Raw genomic sequence first — 20,738 nt, forward strand, 5'->3', positions numbered from 1 at the left:
GTCCATCTTTTGTTTCAATAATACGGTTGGGGATGCCCATATCTCCACATTTAGGTCGACATGTTGAGATGGTCGACCTTAGAGATAGGCGACCTCGGTTTTCGTCGATAATGGAAACAGAAGACGCCCATCTCAAAAATGCCCAAATCCAAGGCATTTGGTCGTGGGAGGAGCCAGCATTCATAGTGCACTGGTCCCCCTCACATGCCAGGATACCAAATGAGCATGCTAGGGGGCACTGCAGTGGACTTTACAAAATGCTCCCAGGTGCATAGCTCCCTTACCTTGTGTGCTGATCCCCCCAAAACCCACTCCCCACAACTGTACATCACTACCATAGCCCTTAGGGATGAAGGGGACACCTAGACGTGGGTACAGTGGGTTTTGGGTGGGTTTTGGAGAGCCCCCATTTACCACCACAAGTGTAACAGGTGGGGAGGGGGATGGGCCTGGGTCCGCCTGCCTGAAGTGCACTGCTCCCACTAAAAACTGTTCCAGGGACCTGCATACTGCCGTGATGGAGCTGGATATGACATTTGAGGCTGGCATAGAGGCTGGAAAAAATGTTTTTTAATTTTGTTTTGAGTGGGAGGGGGTTGGTGACTACTGGGGGAGTCGGGAGGTCATCTCCGATTCCCTCCGCTGGTCATCTGGTCAGTTGGGGCACCTTCTTGAGGCCTGGTTGTGAAAAAAAAGGGACCAAGTAAAGTCGACCAAATGCTCATGAGGGACGCCCTTCTTTTTCCATTATCGGCTGAGGATGCCCATCTCTTAACCATGCCCTGTCCCGCATTCGGTACGCTGCCGACACGCCCCCGGGAACCTTGGTCATCCCCGCGATGGAAAGCAGTTGAGGACGCCCAAAATTGGCTTTCGATTATGCCAGTTTGGGTGACCCTGAGAGAAGGACGCCCATCTCCTAATTTGTGTTGAAAGATGGGCGCCCTTCTCTTTCGAAAATTCCCCTGATAGTGGAATGAAAAGTGACTAAAATGATAAAGAGAATGGAACTCCTCTTATATGAGGTAAGGCTAAAGAGGTTAGGGCTCTTTATGTTGGGAAAAAGACAGATGAGGGGAGATTTGAGGTCTACAAAATACTGAGTGGTATAGAACGAGTAGAAGTGAATTGATTTTTTTATTTGTTCCAAAAATACAATGACTAGGGGACACTCAAAGAAGTTACATGGAAATACTTTTTAAAACCAATAGGAGGAAATATTTTTTCACTCAACAAATAGATAAGCGCTGGAACTCTTTGCTGGAGGATGTGGTAACAGCGGTTAGAGTATCTGGGTTTAAAAAAGGTTTGGACAAGTTCCTGGAGGAAAAGTCCATAGTCTGCTATTGAGATAGATATGGGGAAGCCACTGCTTTCCCTGGGATTGGTAGCATGGAATGGTGCTACTATTTGGGTTTCTGTCAGGTACTTATGACCTGTCTTGGTCACTGTTGGAAACAGAATACTGGGCTAGATGGACCATTGGTCTGACCCAGTATGACTATTCTGTCTGGTGATATGTTAGCCTGAGAAGAATTCCTTCATGTCTCTGCACTCTTATGATATTGCCTGTGCAAGTACTTTCATATACAAGCTTTTTTGAGGAGCATCATTTTGCTTGAAACTAGTAAAGGTGTGAGAAAATCGCTATTGTTCTCTTAAAATTCTTTGAATAGGAAACCTCACTAGCCTTCAACAGACTGTTTTGCATATGACACAACATTCTTAAAGTTCTGAAATTCAGAGTTAAGGATTTTTTAAAAATGCATTCACAGTGAGAATTAATGTGAATATTTCATTCTGTTAATCTTAAAATAATTTTTTCACAACTTGCAGACTATTTGTGTTTCACTCGGATTTAGGATTCATTTATATGTAAATGAATCAGCTGTCTTGTTCTTTCCAGCTAACCAATTAAGCTGGTTTGAAAGCCTAGGGACCTATGAGTGAAATAAAAAGCTAGACATCCTACTTCCCTGGCAGTTCAGTTCAGATAAGATAGAGGTCATAGTCATCGCATCTCATCACTGAATTGACTTTTTTTTTTGAATAATCAGACCTTTGCACTTAATTTAGTAGTAGCATTCAAATCTGAGAAGTATTGGTACAGCTCCTTCTTAGTATTTTGTAACAAAGGCATTTGCATTTGTATTCTCTTGTTTGTCATCCTCACATGCACTACACATATAAATACAGAAACATAATTCTATATGGTTATTTCAAAGTCTCGCTGCAGCTTTATTAATAAAACAAAAATAACACTGCAATGCACAACTTCATTTCCTGAATAAATTGACTTCTATACAAGGCTAAGGGGTCCTTTTACTAAGGTGCACTGAAAAATGGCCTGCGCTAGTGTAGGCGCAGGTTTTGGGTGCACGCAGATTCATTTTTCAGCATGCCTGTAAAAAAATGGCTTTTTAAAATTTTTGCCGAAAATGGATGTGCGTTTCCATTCTGGGTCTGAGACCTTACTGCCAGCCATTGACTTAGCAGTAAGGTCTCACGTGTTAACCAGGCAGTAATGACCCTACGCGCATAGAAAACCACGTGACATGCGTCCGCTACACGCGACAGAAAATAAAAAATATTTTTCGGATGCACATAGCGGACGCGCACGAAAAATGAAATTAACACAAGGGCCATGTGGTAGCTGGGCAGTAACTCCATTTTGGCACACGTTTGGTGTGTGTAGGCGCCTATGCGGCTTAGTAAAAGACCCCCTAAATGTTGCTCCCATTATCCCGGCAAATCCAACAAATCAAACTGGCCAACCTGCGATGATCAAGGTGGTACAATATCCTTATAATAACATATATATTCATATCCCACTCAGGCCTTTGTAAAGCAGTGGGGGTCCAAGAAAACAAAAGGGCAGACGATCTACAAACTCCAAGGTGGAAAAATAACAAAGCAGATCGATATAAGATATCGATCTGCTTTGTTATTTTTCCACTTTGTAAAGCAGTGTCACCTATGTCAGCCAAATCACCAATAATAATGTAATTTCTCCAGCCACCCCAATTACTGCTAAAGCTGTGATATTATCCCCCCATCCTTCTTTTACTGCCCATACTATCCAGAGCCAATCCATCCAGTAACATAGTAACATAGTAGATGACGGCAGATAAAGACCTGCACGGTCCATCCAGTCTGCCCAAGAAGATAAATTCATATGTGCTACTTTTTTATTTGTACTGTCCTCTTCAGTGCACAGACCGTATAAGTCTGGCCAGCCCTATCCCCGCCTCCCAACCACCAACCCCGCCTCCCAACCACCAGCTCTGGCACAGACCGTATAAGTCTGCCCAGCACTATCCCTGCCTCCCACCACCGGCTCTGGCACAGACCGTATAAGTCTGCCCAGCACTATCCCCGCCGCCCAACCACCAGCCCTGGCACAGACCGTATAAGTCTGCCCAGCACTAGTCCCGCCTCTGGGTGGTCTTTGTGACCTACTATGAACCCTGTCCCCAACTATCACCAGCAACTGCACCAGTAAGCTCCTCACTTCTTTTCCCATAAAGCATCCCAGGAACTTCCCGTTCTCTGGCTGAAACTGTATCCTATTATGATTTTTGGTGTTCCCTATTTCCTGTACTTTATGGGCTGTAAACTGCTTTGACCTTCTTGTTTAGTAAAAACAGTATATAAAGACTCAATAAACATAGCCATAAACAAATTTCATTCTACCCCCCCCCCCCCCCCCCACCTCCTAATGAACAAGTAGGATCGGGCCCAGCTTGCTCTTTTCTCAGCTTTTGAATCATTGTTATTTCCCTATACATCTCGTGTATCTGAGGTAAGTTTTTAAAATATTAGACATTCAAGAGATCAGATCATACATATATTTAAAGGCTTCATGTACTATCCTGCAGGGTGTGGGCGTTACACCCACTCTGGGCCGTATTCTATAAAGGTTGTGCTCCTAAATTTACACTCCTAACATTTATGCTCCTAAATCTATGAGCATAATTTATGCTTCTAAATTATGAGCATACTTTGTGCTCCAAAATATATTATGCTGGTAATTTAGGAGCATAAATTTAGGAGTGTAAATTATGCTCATAAATTTTAGGAGCATAAATTTAGGAGCATAACCTTTATAGAATAAGACCCTCTGAACATAATGTAGGTGTCAAGATTTATGCCACATGAAACATGGCATAAATGACCGTTACTAAATTTGGTCATGTGGAGAGGCGCTTGGCCTATTCTATATACCGCATGGAAATTTAAGCCTCTTCTATAAAATTTAGGCACACTGTAGAGAATAAGCCTAGGCGTATTATTTTTCCATATGGAATTTTCATACGCCATATATAGAATCTAGCCCTCTGCACCTAATTTAGGTGTCAGGATTTATGCCAAGTAAAACATTTAGTCACAACTAAATTTGATTGCAAGGAGAGGTGTTCGGCATATTCTATATACTGTGTGGAAATTTAAGCGTATTCTATAAAATGTACAAGTACTTTAGAGAATATGCCTAGTCATATTTTTTTCCTGCGTGGAATTTCCAGGCACTGTATATAGAATCTAGCCCTAAGTGACTGCACTTTAGTAAAAAGACCCCTTAATTGCTTATGATTCCTGGGCCTTGGCAGTAATACCATAAGATCTGCAGAGATTATTCAATAGAAGGAAACATAGGGTAAATTGAATGAACAACATGTTTGTGATTTAAAAAAAGAACCCTGCAGTTCAACTGAAATACAACTAAACAAATTCATAAAATAAATAATAATGAACTTTGTTACTAAAATCTGCTCCTTGGAATGCTAGGTCATGACCCAAGGTGTCCTTGAAGTACTTTAAAGGTCTTGTTCATTCAAAGTGTCCATTTCACTTAACTTGGGGCCTGACGCCTCAACTACTTGGTAAAGTAGGCTGCTGATTCTAATGATTAGGATATAAAATTGTGGTAATACCCAGAGAGCCTTAAGAAAGGACTATATCAGTTGTCTCTGGTCTTCATTTGGTTTCTGTCAGGGGGCAATGTCTCAAAATGGGGTACATTTGCATATAAGAGAAATAGGAGAAGAACAAAAATGTTCTGCAGAGAACCGAAACAGCAAAAAGCGGAGATGGCCAGGTGGATAAGGATGTCACTGGAGCCACACTCAGGTTATTAATTCCTCCTCCCCTTTTACCAAGCTAGCGGCTTCCGTACGGCAATACCGTCACAGCCCAATCACTTTGAATGGGCTGTGTTGGCATTACCTCACCGGCAGCCACTAGTGCGGCTTTGTCAAAGATGAGGTTTATTGATAACCTGAATCTGGCTCCAGTGACATCATTATACCTCTGGCCATTTCCGCTTTTTGATGTTGTAGATTTGCGCATACCATATCGGTAATAAACTTAATTCCTAAGCCAGGGTACATATATGCCCTCAGTCTGTCAAATTTACTGCTAACACTTACTGTAGTATTTGAATTGTGCCAAACAGAGCTTCCTTCTGGAGATCATAGGCAACCTAGCAAAGTGCATTTGAAAATTGCTTTCAGTCAGGCCTGTGGCAAGCATAAATGGGAAGCATCTCTTTATCTTTCTTCCACTATTTTCTAGGTTTCTGACCGCATTGCTGGCACTTGAAGATCTTTCTCTGCACTCAAGACGTACCAAGCCAGTATAATTTACAAACATATCAACAGTGAACATACATGAGATTAGTTTGTATGCACTACCTCCACTGTATACACATCTATCTCATGTACATTCATTATAGATATCTTGAAAATCAGACTAGCTTTGTATGTTCCAAGGAGTGGGTTGAGAGCCCTGCTGTAAACATATATACCCTTGATGGGTTGGCAAATGATTTTATGCAGAAAGCCTTGGTAAGTGCAATCTGCCAGTACACTTTGGTCAGATTCAGAGAAATTTTGATTTTCATAGCTGATCTTGTAACTCATCAACAAAGAGTATATGATATAATCCAAATGCGTAGACCAGTGGTTCCCACACCTGGTCCTGGAGGCACCCCAGCCAGTCAGGTTTTCAGGATATCCATAATAAATATTCATGAGAGATATTTGCATGCACTGCCTCCATTGAATGCATATCTCTCTCATGAATATTCATTGTGGATATCCTGAAAACCTGACTGGATGGGGTGCCTCCAGGATCAGATTTGGGAACCACTGGTCTAGACAGAGAGGACAGGTAGATGAACAAAGGCCAAAATGAAGATGAGAACTGTAAACTTGATAAAAGTTAGAGATCAGAAAGAGGAATAAGTAAGATAAACCAGACATCAGTAGGTCTAAATCATAAAAGGGCATTAACAAATGTGAAATGATTGCAAACCCATTTCTAAAGGAGGGAGTACTTGAAGTACCTGCACAAATTTCAATGGATAAGGCCATTGGATTATTACCTAGGATACAGGAAGGGCTTAGGAAACTGCTGACTGCACCGTTCTGAAAACTGAAAATGTGGTTAATGATTTGGAAAATGAGTTTCATTGCAGAAAAGGTATACACAATTATGCATTTGAGGTACAAAAATCACTAGCTATTTATTTAAAAGTGCAAGAACTGGAAGTTTTTAAATAATAAAGATATCTGCATTTAAGATGATGTAACTATACAAAGTCACAGTAATAGCAATGGGGAAAGTGCTGAATTGTATAAATTGAGGTGGAAAAAAGAGGCAGTGTTACCTTCTATAGATCACAAAAACCAACCATGAGTGCTGTGGAGACCTTGCTTCCACAACTGCAAGAAGCTAGAAAGTAGTACACAAAAAACAAATAAGAAAATCTTTTCTACTCATGCATAGGGCCTCTTGTATCAAACTGCATTAGTGGCACTGCCCAATTATTGCCGGGTTAGTACTGTGCTAGAAAATAATTAGCTATTTTCCCTAGAGCGGAAAATGGTGTGTGCTGGGGCTGGAGCTACTTCCAGCGCCCGCGTTGGGTTGGTGTTAATTCCAGATTAGCGTGCGGTAAACCCACATTGAGCTTAATGCCGCTCTGAAAAGGGGCACCTGAGAGAAATCATGCTTTTTTTGGCTACTGTTAAGGCGTGGTACTGCATAGGCATGCGTTTTCCTACAGTTGCGCCTGTCTTCGTCTGAGCAAGATTTATGCCATTTTCCTGTCAGTTCACATTCTTGACACTTATGCACCCATAATTCTGGGGTGAACCAAGATTTGTTAGTAAAGATTAGGACCTTGAGTGACCAATTTTTCTAAGGCCATCATGAAGTGTACATTCGAGATATCAACTTTTTCTGATACTTTAGTCGTATTCTTATTCACATACTGTCAGATTCTTTATATCGCACCTTAATTTCCATGCGGACATCGAAGTGTATTCTATAAGAATGCGTGTAAGTTAATTGTTTAACTAGTTAATCAGTGCTTTCAATTGAATGTTAAAAGCAATTATCAGCATTAATTAAGTACACCCACAACTTGCTAAGTGTGTTCTGTAACGTGGTGCACGTAAATACTAAGTCGCATAGGTAAAAAGGGGGCTTGGCCATGAGTGGGGCATGGGTGTTTCTAAAATCTATGCTTGGACTTTTCCTTCAGAAACTTGTCCAAACCGTTTTTAACCCAGGTATACTAACCGCTGATCCTCTGTCAATTTGTTCCAGAGCTTAACTATCTTGTAGACCTCTATCATATCCCCTTCAGCTGTCTCTTTTCCATGATGAAGAGTCCTAACCTCATGTGAGAGGAGTTTGAGCCGGTGGTGGGAGGCGGGGATAGTGCTGAGCAGACTTACACGGTCTGTGCCAGAGCCAGTGGTGGGAGGCGGGACTGGTGGTTGGGAGGCGGGGATAATGCTGGGCAGACTTATACAGTCTGTGCTGGGCAGACTTATACGGTCTGTGCCCTGAAGAGGACAGGTACAAATCAAAGTAGGGTATACACAAAAAGTAGCACATATGAGTTTATCTTGTTGGGCAGACTGGATGGACCGTGCAGGTCTTTTTCTGCCGTCATCTACTATGTTACTATGTTATAGAATACACCTGCTCTGCATCCAATTAAGTGTCAAGATTTATGCCAATGGCCATGACTAAATTTGATTTGTGCGGAATTTTCAGGCACCATATATAGAATCTAGCCTACAGTTCTATAGCGGCATCTGTTTGATAGACTATTAGGGTAAACCCAAATTGGTGTACTTAGATTTAGGCATGACCAGATCATTGGCAGTCATAATGGGCTTGCTTGAGTGCACCGTGCAAAGTGGATAACATATTATTTTATAAATTACACTTGTTATTTGGAGACCCACGTATCTGCCAATTTTGGCACCTCTGATGTGCAGCCAGCTGGCATGTTAGTGTAGGCACCAAGTTATAGAATTGCCTTTCACGTGTGTGACTTATAGAATACTGTAAGGTACATAAAGTTCCTTTTACAAAGGCACAGTAGCGTTTTTAGCATGTGCTAAAAATTAGAGTCACCCATATATTTCTATGGGTGTCTCTAGCATTTAGCACATGCTAATGATTAGTACACACTAGAACTGCTAGCGCACTTATGTAAAAGGACCCTAGTGGTATCTGTAGCATGTAGATGCTAACACACTAGCTCTGTGGCTGGCATAACTGCTCGCACCTAAATGTTAACAGTTCCTTTAACTAAGCTGTGGTAAAAAGTGGCCTTAGTGTGCCCTTACATGCGTCTTTCCTGTGTACTGATGCCATTTTTACTGAAGCCAGAAAATGGTTGATTTTCCATGTCTGAATTAATGTCCATGCACTAATGTTGCCTTCGGCGCATAACCACTATACCTCCATTGAGGAAATCTAGACTACCCCAACTTGACATTTCGTCCTTTAGATTGTAAGCTCCTTTGAGCAGGGACTGTCCTTCTTGTTAAACTGTACAGCGCTGCATAACCCTAGTAGCGCTTTAGAAATGTTAAGTATTAGTAGTAGTAGTAGTTCACGGCCATTAAAGAACACTTGCCCCTCACATGCTCATCCCACACTAATCAGTAAGTATGCAGAAATGTAGCTACATTAATTGATTAGCACAGAAATGCTCACTCTCCGACCCCAGATGGCCCCCTCCCCCCACTGCGGAAGAATATACAATTATTTTTTAGCACATGGTTTGTACACACACATTGCAAAATTACCACAGGACGCCTCAGCATATCCCACGGTAAGCCATTTTAATCTGTGGTAAGCACATGGTAGTGCTTATTGTAGCTTAGTATATACTCAGTTAAGCTGATGCTCTATAAAGGAAAGTAGGCCCCTGTGTTATTCCATAGCATAGTCTCCTACCAGGTACCCAGTTATAGAATTACCCTCTTATAGCTTCAGAGCAGGTATACATTTCTATGAGAGAACTTGTATTCCATAAGTTATAGTATTGAGAGCCTGTTTTATAAATCTAATCCAAGAATTTGTAGACCACTCGATCCCTCTGGTCCTAAGTGGTTTACAATGAAGAGGTTAATTGCACAGTTATTAAAATAAAATGTTATAATTATAACAATCTGTAATAATCTCTTTCAAGACTTTGTAATTCTATTTACTTTTTACTATGTAAGCTGCATTGAGCCTGCTATGTGTGGGAAAGCGCGGGGTAGAAATGTAAATAAATAAATAATTAAAAATAAAAAGGATAAAATAAGCACATCTAATATATTATAATTTATAAGCCATCCTTTCAAAAAGGTAAGTTTTCATTTTTTTCCTACAAGAAGAATGAAAGGGATCCACCCTCAGATCCAAAGGTAATTCATTTCATATTGAAACTATTTACTATATCTAAGACCAGCAGGCAAAGAAAAAAAATTGATAATATTTTGAATGACATGTGTAATTGGAAAAAGAATGCTCCAATAAACTAATCATATAACTAGATATCAAACCATGAAAGGCTTTGTGAACTAAACACATAGTTTTAAATATAATTCTAGCTTGAATACGAAGCCAGTGGTGCTTGTTTTATTAAACTGTTAATTATAATTATAAAGTATTAATAATGAAACCATTATAAGGGTTTCCTAAAGCTATTTTGTCTGGTCCTGGTTGACAACAATGATATATTTTTGTCTACACTGTAGACCATATATAATGCGGCTCGATATGATGCAAGATTGCTTACAACGCGGTCAAGGGTTGGACCCCTCCTTTTCTTTTTGCTATTACTTATAATTCTTTGGCCCCCATATAACATGGATTTACTTATAATGTGGTTAAATATCTTGAACTTGTATATCAGCGTTATCCCCCGGATTCTATATAGCGCGCCTAGCGTTCCATGCTGAAATCCAAGCATATTGTGTAACAATGCGTGTAAGTTAACTGGCTTAACAAACCAATCAGCATTGTTAACAGCACTTAACAAGCAATAATGAGCATTAATTGGCAGCAATTCAAATTTACGCATACAACTCCCTAAGCATATTCTGTAATGCACTGCACCTAAATTTTAATGCCTGCAGGCAAAAGGGGTGTGGTTATGGGCAGGGAAATGGGCGTTTTGTGGGAATTCCAAAATTTACGCACACTGTTATAGAATATGACCCTCTGCGCCTAAATCTACGTGTTGGGATTTACACCACATTTTCGTTGGTGTAAATGGATGAGCATAGTTTTAGGCACTAGGATATTATTATTATTTATTATTTGTTGCATTTGTATACCACATTTTCCCACCAATTTGCAAGCTCAATGTGGCTTACATTATGCCGTAATGGCGATCGCCATTTCCGGATAGAGAATTACAAGTGGTATTGCATTAAGTCGCATAAATGGTAAAGTAGAATACAAAGTGGTATTCGCTTATGTAGGAGAAGCTGGATGCATATGTGGATTTATATTTAAGTTCTTTGCAGCTGGGGTAGTGGAGATTTAAGAATGTGCATGCTGATCTGTCAGGTTCTCAGGTTCAGAGCCCGCAGGGCCGGGCTCTGGAGTAAATGTGAGCCATTGGGCTGCTGACGGGGAGCAACAGCAGCAGGCAAAACCCACCAACCAACGCTGGGCAAGCACACCGGCAGGGACTGCAGGCACCGCCCAGCGAGCCGGAACACACGGACGGGAATCCCCCGGACTGGAGGACACAGGACTGGAACACTGGACTGAAACACTGGACTGGAATCCCCCAGACTGGAGGACACTGGACTGGAACACTGGACTGGAACACTGGACTGGAGCACCCTGGACTGGTCCGTACAGCTTCACCTGCACTTAGCCACTGCCCCCCAAGGGTTGAGGCCCTGTGTTCGAGTAGCCGGCAGGACTTACTGAATGACACTGGATGACACAGGGACCTAAATCCTAAACTGACCTAAGTGCTCCCAAGCCCCAAACCAACAGAAGTGTTCCTCACAGTAAACTAACAAACGGACTTCCTAAGCCCTATACTAACAGGAGTGCCCCAAGGCACTGACCTAACAGGTCAGAACCAAAAGGAAAAGCAGGGGAGCCACAAGGAAGAACAGGGAAGCTAAACACATAAGCTAATAAAGGTGCTTCCTAAGCACCAAACTTCAGCAGACCTAACACAGGTGCTCTGAGCACCAAGCTACAGAAGCTCTACAACTCTAAACTAACTAGGGTGCTCCCACGGACCAAACAACCAGAAGAGCTCCTAGCACTAAAAGGAAAGACAGGGGAGCCACTAGGGAAAAAACAGGGAAGCTAAACACGTAAGCCAAAAGTGCTTCCAAAGCACCAAACACAAACAGCAAAGACTGCAATGCTCCCAACAGCACAAACACCAGAAGTACTTCTAACAGCCAAATCTGCAGTGCTCCTAACAACACCAAACCCTGAAGTACTTCGATCAGCAACAGAGCTTCCAAAGCCCTACACACAGCAATGCTTCCAAAGCACCAAGAGGGAAAAGCGGGGGAACCACAAAGGAAAAGCAGGAAAGCTAAATACACAGTCACAAGTGCACACTGCACTAACACTAACCTGGACCTAAAGCAAGTAGCAAAAGCAAACGTTGCAAAGTCCCTGAAGGGAAGAACACCACTTCCTTATCAAGGCCCTCCCTGATGATGTCACACTCCCTAGACCCAGGCAGACAGCACACTGAAACCCAGAGAGGCCCAACCCACACCAATGCACCATGAAGCACTTGAAGCCAGTACACCCAAAGAGAGGTAGAGCTAACTCAGTCCACACACACAGCTGTAGTAAAGTGAAACAATTAGAGTCATGCTGCTGGAAGCTGGCAGCATAGAGAGAGAGAGCTAGCTCAGAAAGGACAGACAAAAGAAACAGAAGCCAGCTAAGAAGCTGACCCCCAGGAAAAAGGTAAGTTTGAGAGGGGTTCTGACCACAATCATAACATGATCTTTTTGTGTTCCTAGTTGGCAGGTCTATGAGGTCTGACATATAGATCGGGGCTTCACCGTGAACAATTTTGTGGACCAGGGTGCAAACTTTGAACGCAATTCGTTCTTTTAGTGGGAGCCAGTGTAGTTTTTCTCTTAGGGGTTTGGCCCTTTCGTATTTCGTTTTTCCAAATATGAGTGTGGCTGCTGTGTTTTGGGCATATTCTATATACTGTGCCTAAATCTAGGTGCCACTTATAGAATGCGCTTAGGTGGAAATGTTTAACGCGTGGATTTTTTTAAGCTACATATACTGAATCTGGCCCTATCGGGATTCTTCAGTATATTTGAAATAGGTATAAAATGGGTGCTTTCTGACCACATTGGCACTCTATTATGAAATTACACTCTGAATACATACATATTTTATAGCATATATATGTACAACTGTGCCCTGGCTCCACTCAAACTAAGTCCCACATGCAAACTGAGTGAAAATATGCATGCTCTAATTAGCATCCCCCTAATTCTATATATGGCTCTCAAAATTGCACACAAATTTGGGTGCATGTAATGCAATTAAAAGAGCCAATTAGCACCAATAATTAGGTGCTAACAATCAATTATTGGCACTAATTTGCAATAATTACAAGTTACACCTGCATCTTTGTAGTCCAGATTCTATAGATATGGGTGCATATATGTTTACATGCAAATGCAAAAAAGGGTGTTATAGAATAAGGCAGATCTGCACCTAATTTAGATGCAAGGATTTATACCAGCTTTAATTGGTGTAAATCACAGTGCCTAAAACCTTGAGTGCCGTTTATAGGATAGCACTTAACACTCATTTTCTTGGCCCTAAATTTGGTCGCCATTTTTAGAATTTAGTCCCATGTGTACTTTTCTGCACAGTTTTATAGTACCCATTTTCAGCGGGTAAAACATACTTTACACGCTGAGATGCTATACAAAACTACCCCCAGATTGTCAAGATTATCACAAATTGCTTCACACTCACTGGGTTTGGTTGGTTGGTTTATGCAATATATGAGATGCTACTTACATTGTAGCCTGTGAGGGAGTATATAGGATGCTGCCACTTCCCCTCAAGGACACTCCCTCACAATGTCAGAGCCACCTTAAAACCCTATACTCCCGCCCAAGGGGGAAGTGACACGGGAAGGTTGGAGCCAGGAGGGCATGGTCCATGAAGTATAAAAGGCAGTGCCAGAGCTAGGTTAAGGAGGCCCAGAGGGAAGCAGCAATACCCACTGCAGATGCCTCTACCCCGAAGCTGAGAAACTGCAACCACTACATTTAGGTAAGCAACGTTCAACTTGGAATGTTGAACGGTTTTTGTTTTGACCTGGCCTTCTGCAGGCCTGCCTTGTGTCCCTGCTAGAGACTGTGCTGGTCACTCTGGAGCCAGAGACCAGGCTAGAAACCAGTAAGAGTTGCTACTGAGATGAGACATTCATGTGTGCAGTGGCCCTGCAGGAGCAGGCCACCCGAGGACACAGTTATGTTTACAGAACTAGATTTGAGTATTGTTTTCTCCCTCCCTGTGAAGTGAACAGGAGCCCTTCAAGATGCCTTTAATAAATTAATTGCTTTCACTGTAATTTGCTGAGTGTGTGTGACAGTAGCGAAGCTACAGAGTCCACAGGTGCCTGGGCCCTCCCAAATTGGCTCTGGGGCCTCTGCCAGCTTACGCATTTGTCCCACACTGGTCTTGCTGCTTTGCTTACCCTGCTCTTCTCAGTTGCACCGTGCAGGCTTGTTTTAGTGAAGCTGCCATCTAAGGTACCATCGTGCAGTGACGGTAGGGGAAGGGTGGCGGCGGCAGGGGGGTTGTCGCGGGGAAGTGGGCCAAAATGCGTCCCCCACTTTGGGCTCTGCGCCCACCTCCCATCAAGGTCTGGTTATGCCCCTGGTGTGTGGCATGTCTTACCTGGCTCCACGGCCTGCCCTCACTCGTGTTCCCGCATAGTCATTATGAACCAATCAAATGTCATTCCATATGAGCTCATTTTTGATACATAGCTGAAGCAAACAGGGCTATTCCTGTGGTGTCAAGGGAATTTCAGAAAATTACTGAAACATATTTTGGAAATAATGACCTCTGAAAGAATTTTTTTTTTTTTGTTACATTTGTACCCCACGCTTTCCCACTCATGGCAGGCTCAATGCGGCAGGCAACGGAGGATTAAGTGACTTGCCCAGAGTCACAAGGAGCTGCCTGTGCCGGGAATCAAACTCAGTTCCTCAGGACCAAAGTCCACCACCCTAACCACTAGACCACTCCGTGGATGGAAATAATAAGCAGTTCTTTATTTTTCAAATATTTCAGTGTGTACAGAGAGCTGTTTGAAAATACATTTTAGTGCATCAGGTTTATATAGCTGCCTTTATGGAAATATTTTATGGATTTCTTACATCTCCAAGAAAATGTAAAGACTGTATGAACAAGCTGATCAAGGTATTATAATTATTTATAGAACTACGTTTGAACCCAAACTTTTCATGTATTAAGGAGACTTTAAGGATAACACAGTAAAGCATTTTGGGACAGATTCAGTAAATGGCACTGAAAAGTTGGCACTCCAGTCTAAGCTCTTCTGAGCAGGGACCGTCCTTAGTTATTAATTTGTACAGCGCTGCGTATCCCTAGTAGCGCTCTAGGAATGTTAAGTAGTAGTAGTAGTAGCACTCTTTATAGAATGGTGCTTAGGGCTAGATTCTATAGTTGGCGCCGAAAAAATCAGCACAGATGGAAAACATGCCTAGGTGTATTCTATAAACCATTCCTACATTTAGGCACTTTACAGAATTATGTCTAAACCCTTCCACATGCCTAGAATTTAGGCACAGGCAATTACGCCAGTGAAAACCTGGTGCAAATGCCTGGGTTATTCTATAATGCTGTGTGTAAATATTAGGAATACCCATGACACGCATATGATCCTCCCATAACCACGCCCCCTTTTGAGGTCCGCGTGTTAGAATTTATATGAACTTCTTTATAGAATATGTTTAGGGGTCCTTTTACTAAGCTGCGCTGAAAAGTGGCCTGCGCTGGTGTAGACGTGTATTGGATGTGTGCAGGTTCATTTTTCAGCGCACCTGCAAAAAAGACCTTTTTTTTGCCAAAAATGGATGTGCGGCAAAATGAAAATTGACGTGCATCCATTTTAGGCCTGAGACCTTACCACCACCCATTGACTTAGCGGTAAGGTCTCACGTGTTAACCAGGTGGTAATCATCAGCACACATACAATGTTGATTACTGCCCAGTTAGTACCGCTCACTGGAAAATTTCCGGCACACATAGAAGGTGCGTAAAAAAAGAAATGACCAACCGGCCCAAAAGAAATGACCACCCGGCCCACATGGTAGCCGGACAGTAGTTCTTAATTGGCACGCGTTGGGCATGCATAGGCGCCTATGCAGCTTAGTAAAAGGGCCCCTTAACGAGCAGTGCACATAAATTCTAATTAGTGCCAATTAGTACCAATAATTGCTTACCATCCAATTATTGGCGCTGATTGGCTTGTTGCTAAATTGTTAGGTGTGTAAATTGGCTATGTGCACCGATTTCTGCACATAACTCTATGTCCCCAGAATAGAAATATTCTGGTGCCCAGCTTTGGATGTGAGGATTTACACCAGCTGAAACCTGGTGTAAATCCTGGTGCCTCCAAATTCTATAACACTGCTCATAATTCTTTGGAATGCCCTGACCCACCTTTATAGAATTGTGAGCAGCCAGATGCACGAGCAAACCCAAACTAGAGCCAATTAATGTAAATAATTGATTGTTAACAGAACATGAGCTAATTTATTTGTGTGTGAATCTCAGAATACACAATTTTGGTTGGCAAAATTTGAGCACTATTTATAAAATCCAGGATTTTGTGTCTGAGAACTTATTTTTAAAATATGTTCATTTTCATTCTTATAAATTTATCTTAAGTTTTAAACTACTGTAGTAGTTGTACAGAACTGATAATGATTCTTAAGAGAAATGTTCAAAAAGACCTTCAAGAATTTATTGGAAAACCAAAAGTCACTGTAACAATTTTTTTAGTTAATCTTACAAATGCAGATTTTTTTTTTTTTTTTTGGGGGGGGGGTGTGTTTCTTTTTGCAGATTGTAATAACTTCTACTGCGCCAGTATGATACTTATCCATAGTTGAGGTTATACATTTTCAAAACTAAATAGATTTCTTCCTCATCATCATAATCACTGACGTTCACTTTTCCTTATGTTTTAGAAATGCCCCCATCAAGACCATTTGTCTACATCTTCAGCAGTACTACCACAAGTACGACACTCAGAGTCACCACCACTAGCACAGGACGAAGTACTACAACTTCAGTATTGGGCAGAAGAAACAAGAGCACTACCATGCCATACCCCAATGTGGACATTCCAGATGAGCTCACCACCCGTATGCCTCCAGCTTCCTCCCTTCTCCCGGCTGTTGGATCCGAGAGCTGTGAGGCTACAGAAGCACGGGAAATCACGTGGTTCAAGACCCGGCAAGGACTACTGGCAAAACAGCCGTGTCCTGTAGGGACAGTAGGTAAGCCCATATGGAATGATCTATAAAGTTAGTGTTTATTTGTACAAACTGATTGTATGATTTGAATTATTTTTTACATGCATTCATAAAAAATAATTTGTAGTCCTGTAGTATGGACAGATGGGAATAGGATGAAAAATAATTGACCATGACTCTATGTGTAGGCTTTTTAAAGGTAGCTATAGTTTTACAAACAGTGGTTTTCATTGCTTTTAGGTGGAGGAAAGACTTCAGTCTTAACAGCACTAATATTATATCATAACTGCTGGCTGATTTATCACGTCAAAAACCTCTCACCATCCTTTTAATCTTTCTATCATAATTAAATCTTCTTTTTATTTCATGGGGTTGTTTTTGCACTTTTCTTTTAAAACTCTTACTTAGCAATTACACCCCTTACGTTCAAACTTGCTGCCAAATAGACACCTCCTCCCATGAACACACAGTCCCACTTACTCCCCACATAATACGCCTACCCTCCATATACACTTTCACTGTCTGTTCCCCTCAAACACTGCACCACCACCCTCTTACCCAAATCTGTGTCACTCCCACATTCATGTCTATGCATGCTTTCCGTATTTGTCTTTTTTATGCAGTGTATTTTTTTTTTATGTATTTCTTCACTACTGTATTTTTTTCTGTTTTTATACATACCAACAGAACAGTCTTGTGGTCATAAATGAGGTATTTATGGCAGCCTTTGGAGGACTGACACTCATTTGAAAGTATAGAAAATAGATGGAGAAATTTGTGAGGTGTTCGTGTGTGTGTGTTGATAGAAATGCTGTCATTGAATAGTCAATCACTTGCACTGATGAATTTAATCTTTTTTTTATTCAAGTGGAATATTACATAGTTGACTCTGGGACAACACAATCAATTTAGTCCGCAGTTTTCAAAACCATGTACCCAACTAAACTGACCTGGATGAAAGTTGTCCTACGCTGTTCACCTGTGTGTAGGTTTCTACAGAATATGTATTTGTAGCCAGATTAAGACATTCCTAGTGAATGGACAGAAGGGTTTAGGTCAAGAAGGCAACAGTTCATGTGCAGTAATATTTTCTTTTATGTGTTCACAGCTTAGCCCCCCTCCACCCCCCAAAAAATAGCAGATGCAAATTTCCTATTTCATTTGTATGCACATGCATTCAGCTAGTTTTTAAACAAAATCAGCTATAGATAATGATCGTTGCTTTCTTTCTTGGAGGAGGGGGGAGAGGGGGTGCACTTTGGCAAGAAAGCCAGATCCATTTCTAGACAAAATAGACAGTGCTGTGGGCAGACGAGTTGGTCTCGCTCTGATGACCCGGTGTTCGGGCACACTCAACACCGTGTCTAACAGAATGGATTCTGCTCTCACCAAACTCTCAACCTCTTCTTCCCATCCTTGGTCTTTCTTCCCTCCAAGACAGAGGTTCTCAACCTAGTCCTTGGAATACACCAAGCCAGTCTGCTTTTGTGATATTTTCAATGAATATGCATGAGATGAATTTGCATGCATTGCCTCTATTGTATACAAATTTATCTCATACATACTCATTGTGAGTATCCTAGAAACCTTATTGGATTGGTATATGCCAAGGACTGGGTTGAGAATCCCTGATCCAAGAGATTATGATTCCTGCCTCATCAGCATACTAAATGTTGAATGGCTAAGAAATAGAAGCTGTACTAATGAATAATCCCAATTCCCACATGCCAGTGTTCAGCATTGGTGATGAGCTATCTATCTGTCCAGCTCAATCTGTGTTTTGTTTTAAACTGGAGGTTTCCATTCAGTCTGCCACCTGATATCATGGATTATGTATCAATCAAATTTTCTTTTCCTAAGGATGGAGCTAGGATTTGGTTGTTTCGATATATCTTAACCTTTCAAATATTGTTTTCCAATTTTGAGATGAGGTGTGTAATTAATCAGAATTAAATATTTTACATCATTGATTTTTTTGAGGGTTATTTTTGCAGGAGTCGCAACCTACTTGTGTGTAGCTCCTGATGGAATATGGGATCCTCAAGGCCCTGATCTTAGTAACTGTTCTTCTCTGTGGATCAATTACATAGGGCAGAAGGTAAGCTGTAGCCCTTCAGTACAATTCTAAAAGAGGCAATAATAGTTTTTGACTGTGAGTTCATTTTATGATTAATTGCTGTTTTTTAAAAATTCCATTCAAAATACTCTTACTACAATTTTAGGGGTCCTTTTACAAAGGTGTGCTAATGGATTTAGCACCCGCTAAGGGCCTTATGCTGTAAAGGTTATGCTCCTACATTTATGCTCCTGAATTTTATGCTTCTAAATGTATGCTCTTAAAATTTATGCTCCTAATTTAGGAGCATAATTTAATGCTCCTGAATTAGGAGCGTAATCTATTTTGGAGCGTAGAGTATGTTTGTAATTTAGGAGCATAAAGTTAGGAGCATAACCTTTATAGAATAAGGCTCTAAGGGCTTCTTTTACAAAACCGCTTTCTATGTATGGCAAATGAGAGAAAGCCCATTCAATTACTATAGGCTCACTCTCATGTGCCACATGGGAATCACTCCCACTGCTTTATAAAAGAAGCCCTGAATGCCCTGCAGCCCATTGTATACCTATGGCCTGCATGGCATTTAGCACAAACTAAATTGTTAGTGCACATTAGTAAAAGGACACCTTAGTGTCTTTACTTCCTTTACATTTGCTAAAAATAAGGTTCTCCATATCCAACCTAAGTGGCATACTAGTTTAAATCAAGTGTCTATTTTGTATGTCTTTTTATTAATTCAAGATGAAAAGAAATCAGTTCCATATGTTTTAACTTTTTACAGCTTTACCCTTCTTCTGATTAATGGTCCACTGTTCTTTTTGTGTACTTGATAACAAAATCATTTTTACTGGTGTTAAGTTCAAGTATTTTAAAGAGTACATAAGTAATGCCACACTGGGAAAAGACCAAGGGTCCATCGAGCCCAGCATCCTGTCCATGACAGCGGCCAATCCAGGCCAAGGGCACCTGGCAAGCTTCCCAAACGTACAAACATTCTATACATGTTATTCCCGGAATTGTGGATTTTTCCCAAGTCCATTTAGTAGCGGTTTATGGACTTGTCCTTTAGGAAACCATCTAACCCCCTTTTAAATTCTGCCAAGTTAACCGCCTTCACCACGTTCTCCAGCAACGAATTCCAGAGTTTAATTACGCGTTGGGTGAAGAAAATCTTTCTCCAATTTGTTTTAAATTTACTACACTGTAGTTTCATCGCATGCCTCCTAGTCCTAGTATTTTTGGAAAGCGTGAACAGACGCTTCACATCCACCTGTTCTACTCCACTCATTATTTTATATACCTCAATCATGTCTCCCCTGAGGCGTCTCTTCTCCAAGCTGAAAAGCCCTAGCCTCCTTAGTCTTTCTTCATAGGGAAGTCGTCCCATCCCCGCTATCATTTTAGTCGCCCTTGGCTGCACCTTTTCCAGCATGGTGCTTATTTTAGAAGCTCTATTCATGATTTTGATGTCTGGAAACTGGAATTTAGACGTCCATACTGCAAGGATGCCCAAACACTGATTTTATAAAGTCAGGTTATGGACATCTATATGGCAAGGGGGGGTGGTCTGGGTGCATTTTGGGTAGGACTAGGGAGGGGCCAAAAGATGCAGCTGCAATTGCAGAAGAAAAAGGGATGTCTGTGTTCAAAATGAAGGATGTCTGCATTTTGGCCTTGTACTTGGCACTTCTAGGTTACAGAAAGGTGCTCCAATTGAGCAGTTCTCCACTGAAAGGAGTGAGGGAACTCACAGTACATATTTTCATGTCCCTGGAGGGCTCACAATTAAAATAAAAAAATAAATACAAAAGGCTGCACGGGGACTTGAACTAGCAACC

The 20,738-nt window shown here is 41.4% G+C and overlaps 1 protein-coding gene across 1 annotated transcript in view; it reads left to right on the top strand.

Annotated features, from left to right (window-relative positions):
* ADGRL3 (adhesion G protein-coupled receptor L3) overlaps positions 1–20,738 on the top strand; it is a 1,077,673-nt gene that overhangs the window by 700,658 nt on the left and 356,277 nt on the right. The window contains 2 exon segments of the mRNA XM_030194565.1: positions 16,557–16,868; positions 18,839–18,942. Coding sequence (XP_030050425.1) covers positions 16,557–16,868; positions 18,839–18,942 — 416 coding nt within the window.

This window comes from Microcaecilia unicolor, chromosome 2, assembly GCF_901765095.1.
Source record: "Microcaecilia unicolor chromosome 2, aMicUni1.1, whole genome shotgun sequence".
Taxonomy (NCBI): Eukaryota; Metazoa; Chordata; class Amphibia; order Gymnophiona; family Siphonopidae; genus Microcaecilia; species Microcaecilia unicolor.